The following is a 22633-nucleotide window of genomic DNA, read 5'->3' as shown; positions in this document are numbered from 1 at the left end:
CAACGTTGACATTCATTTCAGGAAAGATTTTATATTCATCTCTAGAAGGAGAGTGATTGAGAAAGTGGTTACTTCAGAATATTTCCTAAAAGCTAATTTATGCATTATTGCCAGCTCCTCGCAGAGAGTCTGTTTGATTTGTACATTTACTTCAGAGTGAGAGATGCCAGTAAATTTGTATAACTGCTTTGGAGAATGTCTTCCTCTTTAACCAGGCCTAGGAAGAGTCTTTAGTCCATTGGTCTAAAGACACCAGTGCCAGGATGTGCCTTTGAAGGCAAGTTCCCAAAGTTGCATGGGAAGGAATTCAAGTTCTAAATCCAAATAATCAGTTTAGCTATTAAAGCTCTGATAGGCAGGATCTTCTCTGATGACTATTTAATCTTTTCTGGTAGAGCCTTATCTCTTCAGAGATTGCAACCTATTTCCCATTGCCAATTGCATGTTTAAGTAGTAATTGGTTCAGCATGATATCCCCGTTTTGATGAGCACTTTGATTCTGTTCAGTTTGAAGAAGTCATCCGTAAAATGACAATCCACCAAAAAGATGGATCCCTTTTGAAGCTGTTAGCCTGTGACTAGAACAGGCTGGCTTCTGTGCCTATTAGCTGTGGTTAGCAGGATCCCATATTTCTGTTACCTGCCAACCTTCCTCCTGATGGGGAGGTAGGACATATCAGTGCTTTATGGATAACTTTATTCAAAGTATTTTGAGATAGCAGAGGACCTGGTCTGTTTGCTTCAGTTGCTCTGTTAGTAAAAAACACCCATTTTTATATTGAGAGATCCTTGAGGATATTAACTCAAGTGCTGTCTTAGAATGTCTTCTTTTTATTGGGTTATAAAAGATTTAAAAAATATATTCTGGATCAAATCTTAGATATCTATTGTATTTACTTTTTCCTAGTTGGTGGCTTGTCTTTTTCATTTTCTTAATCGTGTTTTTTTTTGAGACAGGGTCTTGCTCTGTCTCTCAGGCAGGAGTGCAGTGGTGCAGTCATGGCTCACTGCAGCCTCGACCTCCTAGGCTCAAGTGATTTTGCCATCTCAGCCTCCTAGTAGGCAGGACTACAGGCATGTGCCACCACATGTAGATAATTTGTGAAGTTTTCATAGAGATGGGGTCTCTCTATGTTGGCCATACTGGTCTTGAACTGCTAGGCTGAAGCCATCCTCTTGCCTTAGTCCCCCAAAGTGCTGGGAGTACAGGTGCGAGCCACTGAACCCATCCTTATTTTCTCTGTAAGTTTTATATTTGTAGGTCTTCATTTTAGGTTTCTCATTCGATTTGAGTTAATTTATACATGTGGTATGTGAAGTAAGGGTCTAGGTTCTTCTTTCTTTATTTTTTTTACAAAAAGAGATCCAGTTTTTCCAATACTATCCATTAAAAAGACTATCCTTTCCCCACTTAATTATCTTGGTACCTTTGTCAAAATCAATTGCCCGTGTGTGTGGGTTTATTTCTGGGCTCCCTTCTTTTCCATGGATTTCTAGGTCAAATCTTAAACCCATGGCACACTGCCTTGGCTACCGGAGCTTTATGTTTTCACATCAGTGCTTTCAGTTCTCCAACTTTGTGGTTTTATGAAATTTTTGATCACTTTAGGTCCTTGATATTTGCATTTTATTATATTTTTTTGAGACAGAGTCTTACTCTGTCACCCAGGCTGGAGTGCAACAGCATGATCTTGGCTCACTGCAACCTCTGCTTCCTGGGTTCAAATGATTCTCCCACCCCAGCCTCCTGAGTAGCTGGGACTACAGATAGCCACCACTACACCCAGCTAGTTTTTGTACTTTTAGTAGAAATGGGGTTTTTTCATGTTGGTCAGGCTGGTCTTGAACTGCTGGCCTCAAGTGATCTGTCCGCCTCAGCCTCCCAAAGTGCCGGAATTACAGGTGTGAGCCACCACGCCAGGCCTCTATGTATGAGTTTTAGTATCAGTTTTTCCTAGAAAACAACAACAAAAACCCAAAAACTTTTTTAAAAAGTCCTGCTGGGAATTTAATGGAGATTGTAACCACTGTTGAATGGTTCTCAACCAGGGGCAAATTTGCCCCAAAGGGACATTTGGCAATGTCTGGAGACATTTTTTTATTACAACTAGAGTAGGGTGGTGCTACTGGCATCTAGTGGGGCTGAGGATGTTGCTAAACATTTTTTAATGCACAGGATGGCTCCATATAACAAAGAGTTGTCCTAAGTGTCAATAATGCCAAGGTTTAGAAACCTTACATTAAATCTATAGATGAATTTGAGGGGAATTGCCATTTTAAGAATATTGAGTCCTCCAGTCCAGAAACACAGGATGTCATTTATTTAGATGTTCGATTTTTCTAAGCAGTTTTATGATTTTCTGTTTGCAGGTATTGTACTTTGGTTTAATTTATTTTTTTTAAGTTTTTTTTTTTTTGAGATGGAGTCTCGCTCTGTCACCCAGGCTGGAGTGCAGTGGTGTGATCTCAGCTCACTGCAATCTCCAACTCCCCTGGTTCAAGCAATTCTCCTGCCTCAGCCTCCCAAGTAGCTGGGATTACAGGCATGTACCACCATGCCCAGCTAATTTTTGTATTTTTAGTAGAGACAGGGTTTCACCATGTTGGCCAGGATGGTCTCGATCTTCTGACCTCATGATCCACCCACCTCAGCCTCCCAAAGTGCTGAGATTATAAGTGTGAGCCACCGCGCTTGGCCTTAAGTATTCTTTTTGATGCTGTTGCAAATTTGTTTGTTTAGTTTTATGTTTTGTTTTGTTTCTAGTATACATAACTAAAGTAGATTTTCACATATTGATCTTGGATCCTGGGACTGTGCTAAACACTTTTATTAGTTCTAATAGTTGTTTGATTTCTTAAGATTTACTATGTACAAGATTATATCATCTGTGAATAGTTTAATTCTTCATTTGTAATCAATGTGCCTTTATTTTTTATTGTCTTATTGCATTGGCTAGTACAATGTTTAATAGAAGTGATGAAGATGTCACTTTTGCCTTTTTTCCAGTATTAGAGGGAAGACATTAAGTTTTTCCATTATTAAGTATGATATTAGCTGTACATTCTCTGCCTTTTTTCCAATGTTAGGGGGAAAACATTAAGTTTTTCCATTATTAAATATATTAGCTGTACATTCTCTTTTAAGCCTTCATTGAGGATTTTTATCATGAATGGGTGTTGAATTTTTGTCACATGCTATTTTTTTTTATCACATGCTATTGAGATAATTGTGTGGTTTTTTGTTCTTTATTAATATATCACTTTGATTTTTGGATGTTAAACCAACCCAGCATTCCTGGGGCAAACAGCACTTGATCATGGTATATAATCCTTTTTATATGCTGCCGAATTGGGTTTGCTAATATTTTAAATTGAGGTATAATTCACATAAAATTCACCTCGTTATAGTGTACAATTCAATGGCTTTTACTTTTTTCACAAGATTGTACAATGGTCATTACTAATTCCAGAACACTTTTATCACCCCAAAAAGAAACTCTGTACCCATTAGCTGTCACTCCTCATTATCGCCTCCCTCTAGTCCCTGACAACCACTAAAATACTTTCTGTTTCTATAGATTTGCCTATCTTGGATATTTCACATACATAGAATCTTTCAATATGTGGCCTCTTGTAACTGGCTTCTTTCACTTAGCATGATGTTTTCAAGGTTTACGGGTATTGTAGGATATATCAGTATTTATTCCTTTTTATGACTGAATAATGTTATTGTATGGATATATGTTTTGTTTATATATTCATCAGTCAATGGACACTTGGATTTCCTTTTTTTTTTTTTTTTTTTTTTGAGACAGAGTTTCGCTCTTGTTGCCCAGGCTGGAGTGCAGTGGCACCATCTCTGCTCACTGCAACCTCCACCTCCTGGGTTCAAGTGATTCCCCTGCCTCAGCCCTCTGAGTAGCTGGGATTACAGGTGCCCACCACTATGCCAGGCTATTTTTTGTTTTTTAAATAGAGACAGGGTTTTACCATGTTGGCTAGGCTGGTCTCAAACTCCTGACCTCAGATAATCCACCCGACTTGGCCTCCCGAAGTGCTGGGATTACAGGTGTGAGCTACCACGCCTGGCCAGGTTTGCATTTTTTTACTGTTATATTGAGTAATGGTGCTAGGCACATTCATGTACAAGTATTTGCTTGAGTATCTGTTTTCTTGAGTATCTGTTTTCACTTCTTTTAGGTATATGCCTAGGATTGGAAGTGCTGAGTCATATTGTAATTCTGTGTTTAACTTTTAAATGAGGAAGGGCCAAACTATTTTCCAAAGCAGTTGTGCCAGTTTACATTCCTACCTGTAGAGTATGAGGGTTCCAATTTCTCCACATCCTCAGCAACGCTTGTTATTGTCTGTCTTTTTGATTAAAGCAATCTTAGTGGGTATGAAGTGATAACTCATTGTGGTTTTGATAAGTGTTCCCCAAATGTTGAGAAGCTGTTTCTTTTTCTTTTCTTTTTTTTTTTTTTCTTTGAGTTTTGCTCTGTCGCCCAGGCTGGAGCACAGTGGTACACTCTCAGCTCACTGCAACCTCTGCCTCCCGGGTTCAAGTGATTCTCCTGCCTCAGCTTCCCAAGTAGCTGGGACTACAGGCCTGTGCCACCACGCCCAGCTAATTTTTTGTATATTTAGTAGAGTTGGGGTTTCACCCTGTTAGCCAGGATGGTCTCTGTCTCCTGACCTCGTGATCCACCCATCTCAGCCTCCCAAAGTGCTGAAATTACAGTTGTGAGCCACTGCGCCTGGCCGAGCACCTTTTCATGTCCTTATTGGCCATTTGTGTATCTCCTCTGGAGAAATGTCCTATTCAAACCTTTGCCCATTAAATTTTTTTTTTTTTTCCAAGTCGGAGGTTTGCTCTTGTTGCCCAGGCTGGAGTGCAGTGGTGTGATCTCGGCTCACTGCAACCTCCGCCTTCTGGGTTCAAGCGATTCTCCTGCCTCAGCCTCCCGAGCAGATGGGATTATAGGCTATAGGTGCCCGCCACCACTCCCAGCTAATTTTTGCATTTTTAGTTAGAGACAGGGTTTCACCACGTCGACCAGGCTGGTCTTGAACTCCTGGCCTCAAGTGATCTGCCTGCCTCATCTTTTTTATTTTCTTATAGGAGTTTTATAGTTTTGGGTCTTATTTTTAGGTCTTTGATCCATTTTGAGTTAATTTTTGTATATGGTATAAAGTAAGGAACTAACTTTATCTTTTCTTCTGGATTTTCAGTTTTCCTGACACTGATTTGTTGAAAAACCTGTCCTTTCCCTACTCAGTGGTTTTGGCACCTTTGTCAAAGACCATTTGAACAGATACCTGAGAGCTTATTTCTGGTCTTTTTCTATTCCATTGGTCTATATGTTTATCTTCATGTCAGTACCACTCTGTTTTGATTAATATAACTTTGTTGTAGTATGTTTTGAAATCAGAAATTTTGAGTCTTCCACTTTTTTTTTTTTTTTTTTTCCTGAGGTGGAGTCTCACTCTGTTGCCCAGGCCAGAGTGCAGTGGTGCGATCTCAGCTCACTGCAACCTCTGCCTCCTGGGTTCAAGTGATTCTCCTGCCTCAACCTCTCGAGTACCTGGGATTACAGGTGTGTGTCACCACACCTGGCTAATTTTCTTTTTTTTGTATTTTTAGTAGAGACAGAGTTTCACCATGTTGCCCAGGCTGGTCTAGTACTCCTGACCTCAGGTGATCCACCAACCTTGGCCTCCCAAAGTGCTGGGATTACAGGTGTGAGCCACCATACCCAGCCTGTTCTTTTTTTTTTTTTTTTTTTTTTTTAATTGTTTTGGCTATTCAGGATCCCTTGATATTCCATATTAATTTTAGGATGGATTTTTCTATTCTTACAATAAATGCTGTTGGCATTTTCATAGAGATTGCATTGAATCTGTAGATTGCTTTGGATGGTATTGACATCTTAACAATACAAAGTCTTCCAGTCTTGAACACAGAATGTCTTTCCATGCATTTGTCTTCTTAAATTCCTTTTAGCAATTTCTTTTCCTTGGTTAGGTTTATTCCTAGGGTTTTTGTTGTTCTTTATTGAGGCTATTGTAAAATTGCTTTCTTAATTTTCTTTTTGGATTGTTCATTGTTAGTGTATACAAATGCAAACAATTTTGGTGCGTGGATTTTGTATCCGGTAACTTTGTTGAACTTAACAGTTCAAACAGTTTGTGTGTGTGTGTGTGTGTGTGGGTGTGGGTGTGGGTGTGGGTGTGGACTATTTAGGGTTTTCTAACATAAGATCATGTCATCTGCGAGCAGAGATAATTTTCTTCCTTTCCAATTTGAATGACTATCTAGTTTTCTTGCCTAATTCCTCTGATTAGGACTTCAGTACTGTGTTGAATAGAAGTGGTGAAAACTGGCATCCTTGTCTTGTTTCTGATCTTAGAGGAAAAACTTTGACCATTGTGTATGATGTTAGTGATGGGTTTGTCATATAGGACCTTTATTATATTGATGTACTTTCCCTCTGTTCTCAGCTTGTTGAGTGTTTTAATCATGAAAGGGTGTTGAATCGTGTCAAATGTTTTTTCCTGCATCAATTGAGGTGATCATGTGGTTTTTGTCTTTCATTCTGTTAATGTGGTGTACTTTGATGATTGAATTTTCTGTGTTGAACCATTCTTTCATTCCAGGAATAACTTTCACTTGGTCATGTTGTATAATTTGCCACTATTTTGTTGAGAATGTTTGCACCAATATTCATCAGGGATATTGGCCTGTAGTCTTCTTGTGTTACAGCCTCTTTGGCTTTGGTATTAGAGTAATGCTGTCTTCACAGAATGAGTTTGGAAGTGTTCCTTTTTCTTCAGTTTTTTTGAAAGAGTTTGAAGATGATTGGTGTTAATTTTTAAACGTTTAGAATTCTTCAGTGAAGTCATCTTGTTGCTGGGCTTTTCTTTGTTGGGGGGTTTTATGCCCATTTTTAAAATTTTTTTTCGTTGTTGAGACAGAGTCTCACTCCCATCACCCAGGCGAGAGTGCAGTGGCATGATAACGGCTCATTGCAGCCTCGACCTCCTAGGCTCAAGCGGTCCTCTTGCCTCATTTTTTTGTAGGGACAAGATCTCACTATGTTGCCCAGGCTGATCTCGAACCCCTGGGCTCAAGCAATCCTGCCACCTCAGCCTCCCAAATTGCTGGGATTGCAGGCGTGAGCCACCATGCCCAGCCTAATTTGGTTATCTTTTATTGTTGACTTGTAAGAGTTCTTTATATATTCTAGATATTAGACTTTTATCAGGTATGTGACTTACAAATATTTTCTACTATTCTGTGGATTGTCTTTTCACTTTCTTGATAGTGTCTTATGGCATAAAAGTTTAATTTTTTTTTTTTATTTTTTTTTTTTTAGACAGAGTCTTGCTCTGTCGCCCAGGCTGGAATACAGTGGCATGATCTCAGCTCACTGCAACCTCCGCTTCCCCGGTTCAAGTGATTCTCCTGCCTCAGCCTCCCAAGTAGCTGGGACTACAGGCAAGTATCACCATGCCTAGCTAGTTTTTTTTTGTATTTTTGGTAGAGACGGGGTTTCACCATGTTAGCCAGGATGGTCTCAATCTCCTGACCTCGTGATCCACCCACCCTGGCCTCCCAAAGTGCTGGGATTACAGGCATGAGCCACTGCACCCGGCCAAGTTTAATTTTTATTAAGTTCAATTTTATCTATTTTTTTCTCTTGTTGATTGCATTTCAGGTATCACACCATTGCCTAACCCAATGTCAGAAGATTTTTACTTGTGTGTCTAAGAGTTTTATAGTTTCAGATTATCGTTTGGTATTTGATTTGTTTAGGTTAATTTCTGTATAATGCCTGAGGTAGGGGTCCAAAATAATTCTTTTACCTGTGGATATCCAGTTGTCCCTGCACCATTTGTTGACAAAATGGTTTTCTCCCCATTGAATGTCTTGGCACCCTTGCTAAAAATCAGTTGCCTATAAATGTGTGGATTTATTTTTGGATCCTCAATTTTATTAACTGTCTATGTCCTTCCTTATGTCAGAACCACACAGTCTTGATTACTATAACTTTGTAGTAAAATTTTAGAATCAGGAAGTATGTCTTCCAACTTTATTCAAGATTGTTTTGGTTTCTGAGTCTCTTGCACTTCCATATAAAGATCTGCATGTCCATTTTTGCAAGACAAGCCAGCTGGTTTTTTGATAGGGTTTGTGTTGAATTTGTAGATCAGTTTTGGAACCACTCATACATTTTGCCTATTTCATGTGTCCATCTAATGTTCTTGATTCCTAGTGCCACTGCCTTCATTTGAATTCCCATCACACATTGCCTTGATGTTTGCAGTGGCTTTTATATGTTCTCTATGGCTTTTGTCTGCTTCTCTTCCAACCACTTGTTCTCACTGTTGTCAGGATGATTTAACTAAAAGGCTTAAGATCCTCTGGTAACTCCCCATGGCTTTCAGAAGTGATTCACTAACTTATTCAAATAAATGTCTCTTAAGTCCTTAATGTGCCAGGCATTATTCTGGGAATACAGCAGTGAACAAAACAAATGATAATAGTTGCCCTCATGGAGCTTACATTCTAGTGTTGGGGATGTAATAAAATCAGTCAAGTATACAGTGTGATATATAGTGCTGCAGAGGGAAGATGAAGCAGGGTGGAGGTAAGGAGAATATGCAGTTTTAAACAGGGTGGTCAGGTAGGGCCTCACTGAGACATCTGAATAAATACCTAAAAAAGTGAGGTAGTAAGCCATGCATATATCTGGAAGGCTTTGTAGGCAGAGAAAATAGAAACTGTAAGGGCTCTGCACTGGCAACAAGCCTGGCATGTTTAAGGACTATCAAGGAGGCTAGCATGCTGGGGAGGGGGTAAGGAGAGTAATATATGAGGTCAGAGATAACAGGTAGCAAATTGTATATGGCCCTGTAGGCTATTATTAGGGCTGTGGCTTTTACAGTGAGGTGAGAAGTCACTGGAGGGTTTTAAGTAAAGGGGTAACAAGTCCTGACTAAAGTTTTAATAAAATGCTTTAGCTGATGTGTTGAGAAAAATCCTGTTGTTTGGGGGGTAGAGTGGAGGTAAGATGAAAGTTGGGGATCAGTTGTGGTAGGCAGCCTCTAAAATGCCCCCAATGGTCCCTGCCTTCTGGGATTCACACTCTTGTGTAATCTCTTCCCCTTGAGTATAGTCTGGACTTAGTGACTTGCTTCTAATGAGTAGAATATGGCAAAGTGATGAGACATCACTTCTGAGATTAGGTTATAAATAGCTTCCATCTTGCATGCCCTCTCTTGCTCACTTGGTTGGAAGCCAGCTGCCATTTTGTAAGCTGCCTTTTCGAGAGGTCTGTGAGGGAAGGAACTGAGAGCAGTCTCTGGCCAACCAGCCAGTAAGAAACTGAGTACAGCAACCATAAAGAACTAAGTCATACAAACAATCACATTAATGAGCTTGGCTGCAGGTTTAATCTTAGTTGAGCCTTCAGGTGATACTGCAGCTCTGACTGACAGCTTGACTGCAGCCTTGTCAAAGACCTTGAGGCTTTGGTACCCAGATAATCTGCACCCATATCCTGGATCCACAGAAACCGGGATAAAATCTATTGTTTTATGATGTGAAATTCTGGGGAAATTTTTTATGCAGCAATACGGAACTAATATGTCAGTTAAAGAGTTAATGCAATTACCCTGAGATGATGGTGACTTAGACCAGGGTGTTAACCAGGTTGACAAAAACTCTAAATATTAATGTATTTGAATTCTGGATCTATTTTAGAGGTAGGTCTATTTCCTGAGGAAGTAGATATAAAGGGGGGGGCATGATGGTGGTGGTCATAGTGTACTGAGAAACATCACAACCAAGTGGGATTGATTTTAGGGATGCAAAGTTGGTGTAACATTCGAAAATCAACCAAGGTAGACTGGGTATGGTGGCTCATGCTTGTAATCCCAGCACTCTGGGAGGCTGAGGTGGGAGGATTGCTTAAGCCCAGGAGTTGGAGATCAGCCTGGGCAACATAGTGATACTCTTGTCTCTACAAAAAATTTAAAAATTGGCTGGGTGTGGTGGTGTGTGCCTGTAATCCTAGCTACTTGGGAGGCTGAAGTGGGAGGACTGCTTGAGCCCAGGAGTTCCAGGCTGCAATGGAGCCATGTGTGCCACTGCACTCCAGCCTAGGCAACAGGGGGTGACTCTGTCTCTTAAAGAAAAAACCAAAATCAGCCAAGATAATTCACTGTATTATCAAACTAAAAAAATTAAAACACATGGTCATCTCAGTAAATGGAAAAAAAGCATTTTTCAAAATTCAACACCTATTCATGGTTTTAACCATGCCTGTATAACACTGTACCAGTGTTATAGCACACTGTACTAGCCAGTGTGCGGGGCAGTTAACAAGTAATTTTAGGCATAAAGATTGGAAAGAAAAAAAATTAACCTTTTAAGTTCTCAGATGACATGACTGTATATGTGAAAATCCAAAGGATTCTATACAAACAGAAAAAAGCCTACTGGAACAAATGAGTGAATATAGAAAGGTTGTAGGTTAACAAAGTTAAAATTGATTTGTCCAGGATCATATCCTTATTTCTTTTTTTTTTTTTTTTTTTTTTTTTTTTTGTGAGACGGAGTCTTGCTCTGTTGCCCAGGCTGGAGTGCAATGGTGTGATCTTGGCTCACTGCAACCTCCGCCTCCTGGGTTCAAGTGATTCTCCTGCCTCAGCCTCCTGAGTAGCTGGGACTACAGGCGCCCACCAACACGTCCAGCTAATTTTTGTATTTTTAGTAGAGATGGGGTTTCACCATGTTGGCCAGGATGGTCTCGATCTCTTGACCTTGTGATCTGCCCACCTCGACCTCCCAAAGCGCTGGGATTACAGGTGTGAGACACTGTGCCCAGCCCCTTATTATTTCATATTTTATTTCTGTATTCTAGTAAGGCTAATAGGAAAATAAATTTGAAAGTGATTCCCCTTACCATAGCATAAAAAATCATAAAAAATCAGGACTTTTACAAAGTATTTGCCAGATATCTACACTAAAGACCACCAGACACCACTGAGAGAAATTACAGACCTAAATAAATGGACACACCATGTTCATGGATTGGAGGACTCAATATTGTTAAGATGTCTGTTCTTTCCAACTTGACGCCCAGACTCAGAGCAATACAAATGAAAACCACATCAGGTTTCCTTTCCTTTTTTTTTTAGAAAAGTCAATTCATTTTAAACAGAGGCACCATACCAATTCAATGGAGGAGAGTATTTTAAAGAAATGGAGTTAAACCAGATAACCTTGGGAGGTAGGGGGTAGTTGCGAGGAAGGAAGATTCTCATTCCTTGCCACCTTGCATCATACTCAAATGAATTTGAGATATCTTTGACCTAAACATAAAAGTTAAGACTAATGCTTTCAGAAGAAAACATGGGAAAATTTCTTCATGACCTTGGGGTTGACAGAGTTTTTAGAAGTCATGAAAATCACCTAACTATAAAAGGAAAAAAAATTGGACTTCATCAAAATAAAACACTTCTGCTCCCCAGAGTGACAATTAAGAAAATAAATAGGCAAGCCACAAACTGGGGGGAAAATGCTAGCAATACATACATAAGACAAAGGACTTATATCCTTACCTTAAGGATTCCTACCATTCAGTAACAAGAAAAGTAGCCTAATGAGAAAATGGCCAGACTTGAACAGACATTTTGAAAAAATCATAAATCACCAATGAGCATATGAAAAGGATTAAACATTATCATGCAAATGATAACCATAGTGAGATACTTTATTAGAATGGCTAAAATTAAAAAGACACCACCAAATGTTGGCAACTGGAACCCCCATAGTTGCTGGTGGGAGTGTAAAATAGTACCTACAGCCACTGTGGAAAACTTTTTGATAGTTTCTTATAAACATAAACCTACCCTATGACCCTGCAATTCTACTCCTAGTTATTTCACAAAAGAAGTGAAAATATAAGTCCACAAAGAATGTTCATATAATAACTTTATTTAACAATAGCCCCAAACTGTAAAAAAACAAATGTCCATAAAGAGGAGAAAGGACAAATTGTGGTACATTCATGCAATGAAACACTACCGAGTAGCAAAAAGAAAACCATGGGTCCTGGCACGACGTAGATGAGTCTCACAGACACGCTGAGCAACAATGCCAGACACAAAAGTAACACACTGTGTATTTCATTTACATAAAATTCAAGAGTAGGCAAAACTAATCTATGACAACAGAAATCAGAAAATGGTTGCTGGGACAGGACCAAGAGGGGAATAAATTCACTGCAAAAGGCACAAGGGAACCTTGAGGAATGACGGAAGGGTTCTTAATGTGGTTTGGGGTAAGGGTTACGTGGGTGTAGAGATTTATCAAAAGTGAGTAACTATAATCCTAAAATCTATACATTTTACTGTGTACAAATTATATCTGAATATAAATCATTTTACCTTAAATCAGTATTTAAAAATTTGATTGATCACAGGGCACTCTGGCTGTTCATAGAGAGGTGTGGTGACTTATCTCCATTTACAACAGCCTTTGAGTCAGCTCTTCAATATAAAACTTGAATTGTTTTTGAATTCACTAATTTTCTAGTGAGATGCGTCTAATAAAATTTTTTTCCTAAATTTCTTATTCATCATGTTCTACTTGTATATTAGAAGTTAAAGACAGTAGTCACCCTAAAGATAGTCCAAACACTCCTTTTTAAATGTAAAAACAGATGCCTAAACTGATTTGTCTAGGATCGTATTCTTATTACATCTCAAAAATACATCATTACATAAATCATGCACTGTCATCCTTTGCAAATACTAACAACTGGGCAAAGACAACAGCTTAACTTTTTAAGCAGATGTAGATTAGACAATTATGTCTAACTGGCAACCGAGGAAGCAGTGAAAATAACTGGGTGTCAGGAAGCTGGAATATTTTATATGGAAGTATACATTCTATCAATCAGTTCTATATTATTTTAAAAAAGCACATATTTTTTATGAACCAGGGCATTTCCAAATTCACAAGTGCTCTTGGCTGGCTTTTCATGAATGATGCAATTTCTAGTTGAGGTATGCTGGTCTTTACAGCTGGCGCATTCCTATCAGAGCCTTTTCCAGGAGTTGTACTGATCTATAAAAAGCTGGGTAAGAACTACATTTTAAAAAACTGCAGTCAGTGAAAGGCATAAATGATATCCCTGTACTATAATGAAGGGTAAATACAGTAAAATTTAACTTGAAACAAGTTTGGCAGTGCAGGTTGTGATAAACAGAGACAGGCTTAAAATGCTTAAATAAAGGAACACTTTTAATTATATAGGAAAATTTTTATTTGATAAATATAACTTCATAAACTTTAAAAAATTATGGAGCACTGTACAATAATATACTACATTTACTGACAATGCAGAGAATTTTTAAAGGATTACATTAGACAGCCACAGTGTCTCAGGTCCAAAATTTTAAACTAAAAGTATTGCTACAGTATTTCCAGATACTCGGTCCTCATAAAAATCTAAATTACCATTATTACAAACAGTTATGATCTATTTTTTATAGGAACAACATTCAAGTTATTTCACATAAAACAGCACTTTAATAATGTTTTATGAAAATAGATAACTCATTTCAAGATAGAAATAAAATGTAAGTGGGGACCAAAATTAATAAAACATGTTTTATATAACTCTTTGGTGTGTCATTTTTATTAATACCTGCTTATATCATACCCCAAACTGATCTTTACAGGAAAAACACCAACATGGAAGATTCTCCCTTTTCCTACAGCCTTCACGAGATTTTCAGAGTAGCATATTTGAAAAACTTTTGGCTCTTAACTCTCAGTTTTCTAGTGGCCTTGACTCCTGCCTATTAGGAGTCTCAAGCGATCAGAAAAGTTCAGTCTCACAATCTTTTGCAGTAGAAATGACCTCAGTCCTGGTACTAATCATAGGGCAGAATGCAAGTATTTCCTAAGGTTGATTTGCCTCTGTTTAGTCTCCTGTTCAGGATAGGGCCTGGGCGTGGCTCAGGTCTGGAAGCCTTTGTCTATCATGAGCTTTAGACCCAAGAAAGAGGAAAAGAGGACAGTTAGAAAATTCAACCATAAATTCTCCCCTTTTCTCAACTCGATAGTAGGTCTTCGTAGCTGTAGTTCTCCCTGGCCCATACTTTGCTCTGCCCAGGGTGAGCCTATGCCTGCTGAAGCTGAGGCAGGGTGCTGAGTCACTTAAAGCAGCTGAGGGGCAATTTTAGAAACTGACTTGGTGCTTGCCACTATCTTCAGGCTTACAGCCCTCAGACGAGGCAAACAGAGGCAAATCGATTTGAGACCACTGATTAGCAATAACACATTTAGCATTTTGCTCTGGTTTTGGCAGATAAGGGTAAGTTAATTATCAACATCATACTTTCCAAAGAATTTTAAAGAAATATGCAAAGGGGACACTTTCCTTGTGATTACAGGTTACGTAGTGAGAGTTTTACAAGATGAATATAGCACTAGAAAACTACTGAAAGCTTGTAGACTGCATTGTTACTTTATTAAATAAATGGAAAACTTTTCTTAAAATCACAAGATAATTTTGCTTTAAAAACGGAGTGGATTTGGAGTAACAGTTCAGGATGAGCACACTAGTGGATGCCATTTACTTTTTAAAAAAAAATAAAGTTCTCCTTAACTAACTTCAAATGGTGAGTACAGAAAATTACATCAATCAATCAATCACACTTTAAGCACCATTATAGGCGAGCTGACCTCCTGTCTTGCTGCAGTTGGTCATAGGCTATTTTATGACTTTGGAGTCTTTGTCTAGTGTCGGTACTCAGTTTATTTGATGGCAAATAAATAAACACTGTCATGTAAATGTAATGCAGGCCTATTGGATGTCATTTTGTTATATGTACGTTTTGTAAGAGATTTTATGAGCAAATTTCCATATCCTCCACTACAGTACTCTACTGAGTATATGTTCAGTATTTCTTCTTCCAGAACATGAATTAGTGAATGCAGACATTATATGTTGTATTATTCTTTCTTTTAGTATTTCCAGAATAACAGATCTTCCTAAATCCAGCTATGGAATATCTAAGGACTATTTTTGAAAATTAATATTTAGCTTAATAACTTAAGATCCTTACATCACTGGAACAGACAAATGTTGTTACATTAGCAAGAAAATAGTTTACAAGCAAACAAAGATAAAGTCTTAATTTCTGTCTCTACCATTCTTTCCCCTGCCAGTCCAATTCTAGAAGCCTTATATTCATGAAATGGGAAGGAAGCTTAGGGCTGCACAATAAATCTCCATAAAGGAATGACATTTTCAAGGGAAAACTTGGTAAAACCGCATTTAACCATTTTCTTAATATGTATACAATCATTATTTGCTTAGAGCTGGGTAATAGTTCTTAAACTAATTAATCATCGCTTCTAAATCTTAAGACAACATTACTTTTCAATAAAACAAAAACAAATGACAATACTGAACTACTTGATAAATTCAGGATGGAAGTTGTTAGGTTTTGAAGTGCAATGAGTTAATTACAGTAACATGTACCCGATTAATCATTCTTAGCATTGTAATTTATTGCTAACGTTACCTGATACAAGTTTAGCATTTTAGACTTTAACAATTTACATTCTATAGCCACACCTGAAAATATGCCTTGCACTGGGACACTGGCAGAACTCACTGTATTGTGGTAGTTTGCTATAACTTAGATGACATCACCTGAAAATAAGATTATTAACTGAAACCCTTTATTCTAAAATCTAGCTTACAGAAAGGGAAGAGCATGTCTAAGCTGGCTGCAGAAAGAGGCTCTTCTCTTTTTATTGATTTAATTACCCATACTCTTCTGATTTGTATAATTAAACATATTTGCAATATTTAAATACTGTCCAAACTTTTTATTGATATAGTTAAACTTTACAACGATGTCATGAAATACTATACACAGAGCCTTCAGGTAAAGCGAAAAAAAGCAAATTTAAATATGTTAACCAGATTAAAGCATGCAAAAGATCCAATGATAAAAACATTAAATTAATAATATGCTAATGGTATCTAATTTACCCACTATAGGGTCTTCATACTCTGTCACAAAAATATTAGTAAACATCAATTTGAAATTCGGTGAATGGACCTGATTCCTGATTTGTATATATGATATACCCTTGCATTTATATGGCTAACTTTACAGGCTGTGTTACAGTACAGTTAAAGGAACTGGTATAAATTTACTCCCCATACTGCAGTAAATAATGGTTGGAAATGATTCTCCTAATTTGCTCTGTGAACTCAGAATGCATTAATGAATTAACAACACAGGTCACTGAGGGACCAAAATTCCTCAGTATTCACATTAACTTTTCCCATGAAAAGCTTCAAATATAACTCTAATAAAAAAATAGAGTTCTCGAGGCAAACTTTCAGCATAATTTACAGAAGCAGATTTAAATAGAAGAGTCAGTAATCAAGCTAATACTAAAAAATACACTTTACTAAGATTTATCTCTTTTTTTCTACATTTATATTAAAATATAATGGCCTCAGCAACAGCCTGAAATGCCATTAGGAGTCCCATAAGCACAAGGGACAAACCAGACAAAGAGATGAAAAATGTCTCTTTATTCTCAAATTTTAACATGTTCAGATTCAAATTAAGGGTGTTGGGAGGGGCTTGTATTCTTTCTGTTTGTTTGCCATTATAACTCTGAGTGGGTATGAACTACTACAAAGATTTCGGAAATTAATTTCAGAGCTAATGTGGCCATTAACAGGGTGATCACACTGAATTTTAGTAAAGGAGGTGAAATGGCTCCCACAAAGTACTACTGCCCCTTTAACAAGTAGATGAGTCCATTGTGGAGAGAGTCAAGATGCTCCTGTCGTTGGTATAGAAAGGATCCGATGCACTCCATGATCTAAAGTAACAATAAGAGAAAAGTTTGGCTCACCAGGACCTATGTTTTAATTGAGAAAAAAATTTACTCTAAAACTTAGGACCCAAATGCAGTCACTGATTGATTCATTTAAATGCTAAAGAGAGGTTCTTCATACTAGTATTGAATGCCCAAACTTTCTATTTATATTATACAAAAACTTGGGAAAAATAATGCTCTAGTCATCATATAAAAATATTAGCCAAAATTCAAACATTCATTAGCATTAAAACAGTTTCTATATGTAGTAAAGCATGAGATGCTTTTAAAGTCTTAACAATTCAGTAAGTATGTTATTAAGAGTTATGCACATTCAGTTTTACTGAAAAGTTCAGTTTACAAAAACAAACCCAAATCCCACTTACCAAAGGCTTTGGAATGAAACAGTAGTATGTTCCTATTACTGATCATTTCATTTCAGCTATAAATCCTATTCTAAAGACTTTAGCGTAATTAGCTTGAATGTAGTGAATGATGTATTCAAAAGGCATCAAAGACACCTGTAGGTCACTAGCGTTTTCACTTAACTAAGAACAAACGATCCTCTACTGGTCCAGAAAAGTTAAATGGTGTCTGAATGATGAGGCCCTAAAGCAATTCGTTACATAATACTTTATGTGCAGCTGTAAACTTAAATTAGCTTGAGTTAATTTAAGCTAAAATAACTCAAGACCAAAAGTAGCCTGCCATGCTTAAAATAGACTAACCTAGTTCAAGGACAATGTTAGGATCACCAAGTGAAAGCTTGCTTTTCTTATGAGACTAAACACATTTAACAGTAAATACATTTTATGTAGCTTTTTCCAGGGTTCCCACCTTCCCTAAACAGAGATATTCCAGGAAGAGATGAGCATTAAAAATGGCCCCAATTCACCTTTGTCAAATATTTTCTCTTTCCCAGAGATGCTAAGTTTGTATGTAGCTCAACTTTAATTCGACTAGTTTCTAGAGAAGCTGGAACAGTATCTACCTTAGGTTAGGGAAGGACTTGTTCACTACTGTCTCCCTAGCATCTAGAACTGTGTCTGACATATATTGGGCACTCAGTATTGGTAGAATAAATGAATAAAATGAGAAGATGAAAATTTCTTAAATAGTATTTACAGGGGAGAAGTAGGCTTTTAACTATAACTTTTAACTATAACAGCTATCAATACTCCAATTATCTGGAGTCAGATGTCCAATTCCAAACTGCCAATACTTTATATTAGTTTTTCTTCTTTCCATATTGCTTACACAGAATAATCTTATTAGGTAAAGTCTCCTTCATTTTAAATTTTTTTCAAAGCACACGTGCATTCAGATGTTAAATACAATTTTTGACAGAACATTAAACACTTGAACTACATATTACTTTCTATTTAGAAGATAGTTTTGATTAGGATACAGTAACTTAACTGTTAGTAATATAGGAACAGAAAATCTTTTATTGCTAAAATCCAGCTCTTTAGGGTGCAACATGGCATATCCTTTATATAGCACCATGACGCTTCCTTTGAAACTGAGCTTGCAATATGGGATACTTCATTGACAACATCAATTAATAAAATGTAAGTCGAATTTTTGTGCCTGGATGGTACAAATGTAATCACCAAAGAAGTCTGTCATATAAAAACACTGGTGGCATTTCTCAAGTGATGCCCATTACTCTTGAGTTTACTATGTCAATGGAACACACAGCCAAGGGCTTCTCTACATCTTGGAATGGCAGTCTCAGCCTTGCCCTACCTCTTAAATTAGACATGAAATAGAAATATAGAATAGATGCTGCTCTAAAGTCACAATGGAAATGCCCAACACATTTCAGAAATACAATTATATGTAAAAATCAAAAACAGAACTCTACGTATCAAAATGACTTTGAAAGTTTAAATATAATGTTAATGCATCTATGGCAATTTTCACATAGCCCTTGAAAAGCACCAGGTAGCTTGGTGTTATTATATGACTTTATCCCCTAGAAAAGAATGAACAGGTCTGAAAAGACTTTCTAGATTATTCACATGAGAAAAAAGGTAAGAAAATAATAGTAACCAATAATATAACCTGTGATGTTGGAGAAAACTGGAAGGGCATTTATAGTCTAATATGATATTAATTACTAAGTTAAACATTTTATTAAGAGAATAAAAAAATTCAGAAAAAAATAATATGGCACAATTTTAAGTGAAAAGAAGTATAGATGATAATAGTTACCTTCAAGAGAACATGTCAAAGTAAATTCAATAACTCCTGGGGCAGGTTCAAAAGAGGTAATGCTGCATCAAAATGGCTATGTAAAGAATAATGGGGGCATATTACCTACATAATCGATATCAAGAAAATGGATATATGTATACAGCAGAAAAAATGTGGGGCTCATTGAAAATTCTAGTTTTAAAAAAATCATTAACAAAAACGTATATTGTCATTAAAGAGAAATTTCCATTGAAGGAGAAGTTGAAAAAATTCTGTAAAGGTTCTATTGTATCTTAGTCTAACTCGTATCTTGATTCTGTGCAATGAAGCTATGTTATTAGGTAAAATAATATTATAAATCAAGCTCTTTTGGAACTTCCTGGCCTAGGTACTTGACAGAGCCACATTTTATAATACAATTATGTAAATCATAACAAAGTCCCAGAGTTTAAGTGCTCTACCTTCTACGTGGAATGAAATTACTACAAAATGATATCACAGCATTATGGAAATATTTCAGATCACATGTTATAATCAAGTCAGAATAAATGGGGACTGAAACCACAGACATTATGTTAACATAAGAATGCTATTTATAAATTCAATTGTATCATAAAGGCATGGCTAAGCTAAAGCTCAAGTGAGAACTAACAAGTTCACCAGTAAAAGTTACCTGAATTTTATAATAGATGAATGATATCATACTCATCATTTTTTTAAAACACAAAGCTAACCAAAATAATAAAAATCCTTTTTCCAGTAGATAGGAGTAATGCCTTCTTTACTCTTAATAACCTGTTCCTGGGGTAATTTCCAAACTTTTCCAAGCCCTGGCAAATGTAGAAAGTGCTAATATTCATGTAGCACATTTGGGACAATGGGAACCAACATATCTCCCTGCCCATTTGTACCTCCATGCATACCGTGTACTGCTGCCCTGATTTTGAGAATATGGTATCATTCACCTAAAGAACACCAAGTGTGGAAAAAGCTCTTTCTACCCCCTAACATCCTCTAAATAGTGATATAACTCTTGGGGAAATGTATGAATAAATAAATCCATTGCAAGTTTAAATGAATTTTAAATGGTGTTTACCAAAAGGTGGTATTTTTTTTTGTTATGGTGCACAAGAGCAGGCATGGTGATAAATCTCATTCAAGAAACAGATTTAGGAGGGGACAAAAATGCTAAGATTCTTTTACTCCATAATTTAAAGAGCCTGTTCTAACTCATACACTTTTAATTAGACAATAAATACCAAGCGAAAGAAGCTTAAAAATCATGACTCATTTCAAAACTTCATTACAGACATAAGAGGAGGTAGGGGAGCAGAAATACAGCCTTTTGTGTTTATAAATACCTCAAAGCCTCAAATAACCAACTGGAAAATATACATACAGAGTAAGAAAACGAAAGCCTTTGACTTCACTGTTATGTTGAGATTATTTTGTAAAGACAAAAAGCAAAAAAATTTAAAAAAAATAAAAAGGAAATAGTATATGTAAAATTTAAAAAAGAAAGTTATACAAACCATAAGAGTACCATATACACACTCCTACTGAGCACATTTTAGAAAGATTATGAAATAAAATTTTTTGTTCATTAGATGAAGTCTCTTCAAAGGTGCTTTCTCTTCCTTTGTGAGTGAAAAAGCCCTTACCCCAAAGCCACAAAGTGAAATCTACCACCAAAGAGTGCTAATCAATAGCAGACTTCCTGCTTCAGTTGGTAAAACCAGCTGCTGATTTATTAGGTATCTAGAGCTGCAGGTTCATCCTGTTCCAGATAGGATACTCATCTGCAGCAAAGGCTACTTAGAGAGATTTCACACCTGCTGATGTGGGTCGGACTACATCTTCCTATAACTCGTTCCAGCATTCTTCCAACAGATGTGCACGCTGCTTCTCCTTCCGGGAAACAGCACATGGAGTCCAAGCACTTGATACCTGCATTTGTTTCAGTAAGCTGCGGGAGGTGAAGCAGAAAACATCAGTTGTTTAAAGATTTGGACTTCTGAAAAGCACTGGAAAATTACAACAAGCACTTTCAAATAAAAGGTAACATATACAAACCTACATGTTTTTCTATGATATGGGAAACATATGAAAGGCTTTAATTTACTAGAGTATAACCATACAAAATTATTTTAAAGCCTTGTATCCTAAATTAGAGGTCTAGTAAAATAATTATATAAATTAAGAAGCTGGATATTATTTAAATCTACTTTTAATGTTTTGTTTTAATCATTTATTATGGTCAAAATGATTTCCATCAACCACTCAGGAATGTAATGAATTCCAGTTCTGCATGGAGTTTTTCTTTAGGTGAAATGCTCCTGCAATTTCAATGAAAAATGTCTAACAATTGAGATAAGTGGAGTATGAATTATCAGGCAGGACCTCGCCCCAATCTTCAGTAACAACAACAATGGCAGCACACACTTTACGTATGCTTTACTATGTGCCAGGTTCTAAGCACTCTACAGATATCCACTCCGTACTTATCTTTGAAAAAAGCATCATTTATCATAAATTGCTAAAAACTTTTAAGTGGCAATCATCCCAGCATCAGCTCATCCTGCTTTTTAACAGTTAGCTGTCAGCTTAATAAATTAAAATTTATTAAACAAGTGAATAAGTAGTACTATCAAGATTTGAAACTGAATTACTTTCTGAAAGTATGCAAGATTTATGTTGATTCACGCATAAATAGCCCAGCAAGATAATTTTATTCCACATGACTAACAATTTTAACTAAGCAAAAATGAGGGGGAAAGATGGTATGACCACGTAGCTCGATGAATCCCAACCCTGGTTTTGTTTGTCAAGGATGCTCCGAAATTTTTCAAGGGCTGTTGTTTTAAAAAAACACCTTATTTCAATTCACTTTCTTTTACATATATAACATCCTACATAACACATCTTTTGAAGATAGAAAAGGAGAATAAATACAGGGTTGTACTTCGACGAAGGTTGGGAATCACCATGTGCTGGGTACAGGCAACAGAGGATGTTTGTGGAGATGCTCACAACGAACAGAAGAGACGGAAGTGGTGGAACACAAACCTGGCATTCTGAATGTAAACTGCTGATGTCCTGCAAGATCCATGCTCAGAAGATTCAACACCACACAGTGTGAAACAACATGGTTCTTATCTGGCAACTGCCTGATGACAGTGTCCTAGGATCAGCTAAGCACTGAGCCAAACCTGACTTGTTCTTTCGTTACAATACTCTTGGTTTAGAATTGTTTAAGGCACAGTTTCTTAAACTGTGTTTTGTAAGATATTTACAGACATTTCATGAAAAAAAGGGGGTCGGTGTTCAATTAAATTTGGGAAACACTAATTTAACAAAGTTCTAAGCAGACTTTTAAAGTAGAGGACTGTCAAGTCAGGATACATGGTCATCTCCATGGGGGAAGCCTGAGATATCGTAATTCTCCCACTCATTTTCTTAGTGGGAGAAACATACACCCCCCACCGCGCAACCAGCAAACAT

General features: G+C 37.0%; 1 protein-coding gene across 3 annotated transcripts in view; it reads right to left on the bottom strand.

Annotated features, from left to right (window-relative positions):
* Positions 1-13313: 13313 nt before the first annotated feature.
* Positions 13314-22633, bottom strand: part of ATP11B (ATPase phospholipid transporting 11B (putative)) — a 128599-nt gene continuing 119279 nt past the window's right edge. For 2 of the 3 annotated variants that reach the window (XM_030822869.1, XM_003256526.4), the window contains 2 exons: positions 20965-21098; positions 13314-16936 (listed from right to left, as the gene is read on the bottom strand). In XM_030822869.1, the coding sequence (XP_030678729.1) occupies positions 20993-21098 (106 nt within the window). In that variant the 3' untranslated portion in view covers positions 13314-16936; positions 20965-20992. Of the gene's footprint in view, positions 16937-20964; positions 21099-22633 lie in introns of those variants that run through there. The other variant, XM_030822870.1, reaches the window with a different exon arrangement.

Source organism: Nomascus leucogenys, chromosome 11 (assembly GCF_006542625.1).
Source record: "Nomascus leucogenys isolate Asia chromosome 11, Asia_NLE_v1, whole genome shotgun sequence".
Lineage (NCBI taxonomy): Eukaryota > Metazoa > Chordata > Mammalia > Primates > Hylobatidae > Nomascus > Nomascus leucogenys.
This window is presented reverse-complemented; position numbering and strand designations above follow the sequence as displayed.